This window comes from Amblyomma maculatum, chromosome 3 (genome assembly GCF_055883805.1).
Source record: "Amblyomma maculatum isolate TAMU_Amacu chromosome 3, ASM5588380v1, whole genome shotgun sequence".
NCBI lineage: Eukaryota > Metazoa > Arthropoda > Arachnida > Ixodida > Ixodidae > Amblyomma > Amblyomma maculatum.
The window spans coordinates 112,189,347-112,197,862 of record NC_139346.1 but is presented as its reverse complement, the minus strand read 5'-3'; the positions used below and the strand labels follow the sequence as shown (position 1 = coordinate 112,197,862).

Genomic DNA, 8,516 nt, shown 5'->3' with positions numbered 1-8,516 from the left:
GCCATAATTTTTTTTTTTTTGTCATGAATACCCGCATCAGTTCGATGTTCGCGGTCAATTGCAAGCCGAAAGGTGAAACCGCTGTAATAAAGTTAACATCCATCATTCATCATTGCAGCTCGCCACGGAGAAACGTAGTCTACGTCCTACAGCGCGAGACTTCAGCCCCGTTCGGGGACATTTTTTCCTACTTCGCCAATAGGGGCATTATTTCCGAGGACGTTTGCTCCGGGGACGTTTTTTCCGGGGACGTTTGCTCCGGGGACGTTTTTCCCGGGGACGTTTTTACCGGATCTCGAGTTGAAATGGAGAGCCGAGCTTGGGGACTTCGAAGCGCACATATTTTGTGCGTTATCGCTTCTCTTTGAGTTAAGATCAATGTGTGTTTGTTTTGTGGAAACGGCGCTGCCTCGCCGAAGCACGAAGACAGCCTATGAGAGCAATTAATGTACCCGGCGCTGCAGAACCTGCGCCTCCTGCTTTGGACTAACTTCTCCAGCCAGTTAGAAGTAGACGGAGAGGCGCGGTTTCTGCGGCGCTGGCACACAAGGTATTTCGTTGTAAGAGGGGGCAGGCTGCGGATGCCAATGGTTCGATATTAGGCACCCTCCCCTGCCGCCTCCCCTCTTTCACCCTTTGGCCATTGTGAGGAATATAACCTGTGTTCTGTCCAATACATTCCCTGCTAGGGCAGTAAGATGGCTCTTGAGGATTTTGTTTCCTGTGGCAAAATGTATATTGCATTTCTTTGTTGTATTCTGGTTTGATGCAAGTAGCATTGATGCGCAGGCGAAACCTGCTGCTGGTTTAGAATGAAAGTCAATATACTTCTCTTTAGTATCTGCTCTTACCCGCTTAATATCTGATATGGGTCCTACTAGACTCGAGATATTTAACATATTTTTGTAGGATTGCGAAGTGATTGGAGCTTGCTTCACCTTCGCCACAGGTTGATCCGACATTGCACTGGAGTCAGGATTTAGCTCGTCACCAATTCATGGGTGGTGAGCTAGAAATCAACTAAGCTTCTAAACTTTATACCTGTTCCCTGCACCGGAGCAGAAGTGTTACAAACATTCGAGCGCCTGTGCAAGTGGGTAAAGTGCGCAATAGTAAATAAAAAAGCATTAAAAAGCCACTTCCACCATTATTGCTTTAGCCAACGAAATACCAATTACACGCAGATATAAATGGCATTGCTTGCTAATTGGAAATGCAGACATGGGCACTGTTGCTTGCACTCTGCAGTGCAAACATGCCAAAGGGCTGGTGGCAAGGAGTCTCAAGCAATGTGTTCACAATGAACGGACACTGAAGAGGTCGACTTCCAAATTTTTTCTTATCAAAAACCACTTATCAGTTATTTAGCAGTTATATTTAATGTTTGCATGGCAGTGAAACATACTAATTGCCAAGATAATTCTGTTTACAATAAAAGCTTCTTTTTTCTTGTATTCGATCAAAATTTGTTATCATAAGACAGAAAAGGACTCTGTGACCACCCTTGGAAGCGAACGACACTGTAGTGCCATCACAACAGCCTGCTTGTGAAGTGCCCAGTCATGGTACTACCTGTATTTCATTTTTTGTTTTATATTTCTTGGTTTGTACCAAAGCTGCAGTTTCAACCCATCTATACGATAGGTCGACTTCAAATCTCTCAGACACGTTCTTCTAAAACTCAAGCAGACAGTTAGTTTCACAAACGAGCAGAAACATCGATGCGACAGTTTATTAATAAAAAAAAATTAGCAAGATGGGATGGAAATGAAGCAAGGAGAATCCACCAAGATGTTACGGTGCCAACAGACTCCTTCCCCTCCTATGCCTTGACATCGCTGCCCAGTTAACCCAGTCTGTTTTATATAGCACAGCAGAAAATATAGCATGGTCGCTCAGTTAACCACATCCACTTCAGCGTCATCTCTCTGCACAATCCTTTCAACGAAATGCAACTAATGCCACACAGCCTTTAGCAGATGAAACGCTACTATCACCTACATCGCCCGTGTACATTAAATGCTGTCATACATGCTTTTCATTGAACACATCGAATTTTGGCGAGACTGAAAGCAAACGAAACGCTACTAATGCCTCACAGCCTTTAGTTATTGTTGTTGCTGTGGCTGTAGGAGGAAGGAAAAGAAAATGCTCGGGCCTGCTACTGGCTCTGTAGCTGAGCCACCTCCGCTGCCTCGTTCGGACAGAAGAGAAAATAGAAAAGGAAAAAGAAGAGGGAAACAAAGACTCGTGCCGCAACAACAGCCGTCGTCTACCACCGAAGCAGTGGCAGGTGCAATGACGGCCTACAACAAATAAACTTCGATGGCGTTGACCTACCGTCCCAGCCCCGTAGGTCCAGGAACTACCGCCCTTCAGCAGGCCCGTGCATTTTCTTTTCCTTCTTCCTGCTGCCACAACAACAACAACATACGTTGTTTCTGTCAGCTGTTAGTTGTCGTATCCATTTGGTGTTTCTTCTGACCGTCCCCCCTCCATTTTCTCCCCTTTTTAAGGAGGGATGTTGAAGTCTTAACACATGCATGTTGTGTGCTTTGTATCTTGGCATTAGTGCAATGGTCGTTGTGCAGCACAGATCTGCAGCTGTTATATCATTGTATTGTTAGATATAGTGCTGGACAGTGTGTATAGTATATAGTGTGTATATGAGCATGTATTTTCAGTTTTTGGAGTTGCAATAAACTTCTCTTCAGTGCTAACCACAAGGAAAAGTCACGCGATCCAGTTTCCACAAATGAGCAGAAACGTCAATGTGACACTGTTTATTAATAAAAAAATTAACAAGGTGGGATGAAAATGAAGCAAGGGAAATCAATGATCTTGTCGGTGTCGTTTCCAGAAACGCTTAACTTCATCGTGACCATTCCGGTTTACCACCATGACACGCTTGCTTGGATTGTCCCAGATGAGGACGCCCAGGTCCTACAAGGAAGATGAGATTAGATAAAATTAGATTCGGATTGCTGCTCATTTCTCCATAAGTGATCACTGTCTTAATTTAGAGCAAACAAGTCTGCATTTGTAAAATGCTATGGCCAGAAGTTAGCAAAAAATAAAAATGCTCCAGTCTCAATTTTTGAAATACAATAATTAAAACTGAGAAAGGTTAGTAGTATCACTGAGAAGTATGCCACGGCTGGCTGACTAAAGAGTAACAGTAAGCACACTCGGTAAAAGGAGAAGATCAGCAAAGTGCGGAAGCCAAGGTAGCAATGCGATGGTGTACAACTAGATTAAGCGGCGTAGCTATGCATTTTGAGGAATACTCCTCTCCCTTAAAATGACTCTGCAGACTTAAGCATACCATTCTATCTTTTAAGCATCGTGGCGCTGTACGCTCTCATCAATTGCTTTGGGAAGTCACTTGATCAAGCAGCTTTCTTCACTGCTAGTAAAAATGCTCGAAACCATGCACAAGTATCATACCGTATTTACTAGCATAATGATCGCACTTTCTTTTTTAAAATACTGACGCAAATTTCGGGGTGCGATCATTACACGGGGTAAATTTTCTACAAAAAATTTTTGAGCACCGAAAACGCAAACAAGTTGCAGGTCAGACGTCTTAGAACATATATCTCAATTACAACCAAAAATAAAAGCTGAGTAAGGCTTACCTTCGCAATAAACACGCACATTAAGCATCACATGGAGTGCACAATGCCCATTTATTTTTTTTCGTCAGTACTCTAATCAAAGTCTGAATCCTCGCCATCCTCGCTTTCACTGCTGCACGACTCATCGGAAACGGCAGTGTCGTCGCTGGGAGCATCTTCACAATCCCACAGGAAGTCATCTTCCGTTCCATCCACAGCGTTAGATATGCCTGTCTTCTTAAAACTCTTAGCCACTACCTCGTCAGGGATACTGCTCCACGCTTCTGTGATCCACGAGCACAGCATCTCCACAGATGGCCTTCTAATCTTTCCGCTCGGCGTCAAATCATGCTGGCCCATCGCCATCCACTCAGCATAAAGTCGTCGAACGTTGTCCTTGAACAGTTTGTTCAAAGACACGTCGAGAGGCTGCAGCAGCGAATTCAGGCCGCCAGGAATGACTGCAATGTCCGTGCGCAGCTCTTTCAGCTTGGCACGCACGCTGTCCACAAGGTGACCCCTAAAAATGTCCGAAACCAGAAGCGAGGGAAGCAGAAATGCTCCTGGTCTTCTTCCCCAAACAGTCTTGATCCAGTCGACCATCAGGTCTGCAGTCATCCACCCTTTCATCTGTGCACGTATATGGATGCCACGGGGAAAGCTTCCCTTCGGAATAGTCTTCCGTTTGAAGATCACGTATGGTGGCAGCTTCCGCCCGTCGGCCGTCACAGCAAGCATGACTGTGCATCGCTGTTTTTCTGCGCCAGACGTCTTCACGAGGACGCTCCAAGCACCCTTCTCGTTCACAGTTGTATTCCGGGGCATGTCGAACGTCAGTGGAGTTTGATCGGCGTTTCCAATTTGCGACATGAGATAACCGCATTTTTCGCGAAGCCTACTGACGAAGTGATGGAAGTCTATCACTTTGCTTTCATACGCGGCTGGAAGCCGCTGGCACAACGACGTCCGCCGCCTCAGGGAAAGTCCATTCCGTCGCATAAAGCGAGTCATCCAACCGGAGCTAGCGCGGAAATCCTTTGCGGCGATTCCCAGCTTCCTGGCAGTTGTGCGCGCCTGCGTCTGTATCATTTCTAATGACACTGCACAACCATCCTTGCGCAGGTCCCTCACGTATTCTAGGACCGCCTCCTCAACACGAGGGAACTTGCCCGTTTTGGGTCCACGGAAAGCCCGCCGTGTCTTGTTCGTAGCCATCAGCTTCTCGCGCTGCTTCTTCCAATAGCGTATCCTCATTTCGTCCACGCCGAAATGCCTACCAGCAGCGCGGTTGCCATGCTCCAGTGCATAGTCGACAGCCTTGAGCTTGAACGCGGCGGTGTAACTGGCATACCGCCCCATGGTGAAATGGCGTAAACTCGCACAAAAACACAAAGCACGCTACGACGCTGCCGAATTGCAAAATGGCGAACGCCACAAAGCATGGAATCATGGGAACTCCAACGTTACTAGACTAGGTTGGGAACTCGTCGGAATGCATTCGCTGCGGGATGACTGCAGATCAACCACCAGGCGGCTCCATGTTCAGGGTGCGATCATTACGCGGGGAATTTAAAAAATGGAATTTTGACCTAAAAATTCAGGGGTGCGATCATTACGCGAGTGCGATCATTATGCGAGTAAATACGGTAAAAATTGCACCGTGTCGTGAAAATAGTGTCATGTTCTGGTTACCATGAAAGCTGAAGGGGTAGAAACTAAATTTTGCTTTATGCATTAGTGGTTCACAGTTACCCACAATACATTAGTAAACATGGACCACTGCATAAAATTTGCGTAAGCTCGAAAATTATTTAATGCATTTCTTTGGCCCCCACCGCGGTGGTACAGTGGCAAGACGCCTGACTACTCTACCGAAGTTTCCAGGGTCGATTCCGACCACAGGCGGCTGCGTTTCGATGGAGGTGAAACAGAGGTGTCTGTGTACTGTGCGATGTCAGTGCACATTAAAAATCCCCAGGTGGTCGAAATTACTCCGGGTCCTCCCTTATGGCATCCCTTTCACTCTTTCACTCCCACCTTCCTCCCCCTACAGCGCGATTCAGGTGTCCACACAATAAGTGTGACCGATACTGCGCCTTTCCTTTCCTGTGAACCAATTATTATTATTATTTCTTTGGCCACAAACTTTCAGCTCCAGGTTGCTGAACAATAGTTGCCTTGTCATAAGCACGTTTGAGATCAAGTGTGGACCATAAAAACATTAAAAGGGCGATGACAGGGTCGTTCATCATATTGCTGTTTTATACTTCTGTGAATAATATACAGGTCAGTGATTCTACTCACAAAGATTTAGCGCTTAGCCGAGATAGAAATCGGAATCGAGAAACTCCTCCCACCGAGAGGGACCACCATTTTGAAATGCTCGCGTGACGTCACAGAGGATATGCTGCGGAGTGTCGTCTGCAATATCAAGGGACATGTCTCTCTCTCTTTTTTTTTGTGAAGGATAAACAAGTGGTAGCCCCTCATGCAGAAATGCTTGACGAAGATGTTACTGCATGAAAGCGATATAGAGTAACACGTCTTCTTGAGCATAAGGCACACTGTCACAGTCAGTGGGCTCCACGGTTCGGTTCCTTAGCTGATTGACGCACTGATCTGTCGCACTACACTGGCAGCAACGCCAGCACGACCAACGGTTGCCTATCAGCGTAGTGTGAGGTTTTCGGTCTCGCGACACTGTCAGAATTGATCAACGGAGGGTCGCCGATATATTTTGGCTGGATCATAGGCCGCGAGAACTTGACACCCAATGAGTTGAACAGATAGGCTTGTCTGTAGGTTAACCAGGTAGAAAAAGGGAAACAAGCAGCTACACTTTATAGACAAGCATCATGTTTGTAAACAAAGGTGGCGCTGCGATTGGCAGCGACATGGGGTGTAGGCAAAACGCAGCGTGCCTACACAGTGTCAAGCGACGCTGCCTTCGACAGCAGTTCGTGTGTGCGAATATCCTGAAGCGTAAGCTTTGCTTGTGCGTAGAAATGGCTTTTTTTATGCCTGGAGAGTAGTTAAGCATTTTATCAGCCCATTATTTCTGGAATTACTTTCCGAAGCGCGCTGCATTGGCTTCCTTCTCCGCGGCCTCAGCAGCATGCGCTTACGGTGGGTTCTGTAGTGACTGATTAAGTTAAATGAAAACTGGAAAGCGCAATGTATATGAAAAGCTAACAGCCCACAATTTTCAACTCTCATGTGTATTGCTAGTGCATGCAGTGAGGACGACGAATGAATGACTGGAAGTGTGTTTTTCATATGACGACTCTTTTGTTGGGCTTTTTGCTTGCTCCAAGCACCTCCACTCTAAATAACAATATTACCAATAACTATAGTGAACTAGAAATCATATTTCTAGCTCAGTGTACCGGCAACTTAAGTCAGAATTTCACCGAATAAGAACTCAATATTTTAGTTCTTTGTAACACATTCACCTAGTGAGCGCTGCCAACTTGTTTTATCCTGCTTTTATCCTGCTCGATAAAAAAATATGTTATGACTTCTGTTTCATCGTACAGACGTGGCCAAGGTCATTCACAGGTTAATATATATATGAAGGCTGGTAAGAATGCTCTCATTTTGTTCTTTTTGTTGTTCAGGAGAGGTACATGAGCGCAAATTCAACGTTGTTCGATTACGATCGCTTGCAGCGAAATTTGCGCAATCTACTAAGCTTTTTTAATATACTTGGGAACTTTTTATTCAAAAGGGTGTCATCTCATCTGCTTATTTTGCAACTCTCATTGCTGATTCCACTTTTGGACATTAAACTCCATATGTACCATATAGTATATATCATGCTTAAATATATCCTGCTTGATCAGAGCTACATATATATTGTAAGTGGATATTTAATTTGTTTGTCAAAATCTTAATGACCTTCAAAAGGAAAGTTTAATAATCTGAGAAATAACACCGCACAACTTTTCCCGGATCCTAACGATGTTTACTCACTTTCTATAACGGGTGATGAAGAGCAACTCGTTGAAACTAGTGAAATAAATATTAGAGAAAAGCTGCTTCACAAGTTCGGACCGGTTTCGGCAATATCAAGCGGGAGTGACCGCTCAAAGTAAATGCAGTTACCTTCACAGCAGCTTTTGTGTCCTTTTCTGTATGAACATCTGTACGGGCACAAGTGAATGGAACTGACAGCGCGGAGCTTCTGATTATGACTTGATATAGTATATCCAACAAAACGTGCACGAGCTGCAGGCGTCTTTTATTGCGTTATTCGTCGTGCGGCCGAAAAGCAGTGATTACAATTAAAAGTTGAAAACTACCTGATCAAGTTTCAGTGCAAAAAGTGCAACGCACGTTAGCTGCAAACAATCCATCGCCGAACGGTCTACTTGCCGCGCTCAATGCCCCTGCCCATCGCTCTCTTGTTTATCAGACCGGAAGAAACATGTCGGAACAGTTGCCATTTTCTTTTTTGTGTCTCATGGCGCAACAAACCGCACCACAGCTTGCAGCAATATCGGGAATTACGCCCGAAAACACAGCAAGCGGTGCGCATCCAATGCAGACGACCCAAGCTTTTGCCTACACCACGAAAGTCACTGCTGTCACCAGCGCTGCCGCACCTCCACTGACGTCACAGGCTGAGGCTTGTGTATCTGTTCCCCCTTCTCATCAGCAATGACCTTGGCCAGGAATGCTAGTCGGCACCGAACTGGCGGGTCGTTCTGCAACGGGTAAGCCTAGTGCAAGTATGCGGGGTTCAGGTCTACAGTTTTGGCGATTACGGAGCACATATTCACAAGGTTTAGAGGTTGCATATTACCACCGAGTGTGGTTCTGGCAGTAGTGCATGCGCTCAATGAGTGAGGAGCGTCGATATGATCCTGTCTGGCAAGCACAGCCGGTAGCTGTCGGCGC

General features: G+C 45.7%; 1 protein-coding gene and 1 pseudogene across 1 annotated transcript in view; one reads left to right on the top strand and one right to left on the bottom strand.

The window, feature by feature from the left end:
* Positions 1-824: 824 nt before the first annotated feature.
* On the top strand, positions 825-993 carry LOC146195709 (U2 spliceosomal RNA; annotated as a pseudogene).
* A 1,775-nt stretch (positions 994-2,768) lies between these two features.
* mrn (general transcription factor IIH subunit 4 marionette) overlaps positions 2,769-8,516 on the bottom strand; it is a 49,295-nt gene continuing 43,547 nt past the window's right edge. Inside the window, exon 14 of the mRNA XM_084597884.1 lies at positions 2,769-2,943. Within this exon, the coding sequence (XP_084454010.1) occupies positions 2,833-2,943 (111 nt within the window). The 3' untranslated portion in view covers positions 2,769-2,832. The remainder of the gene's footprint in view (positions 2,944-8,516) is intronic.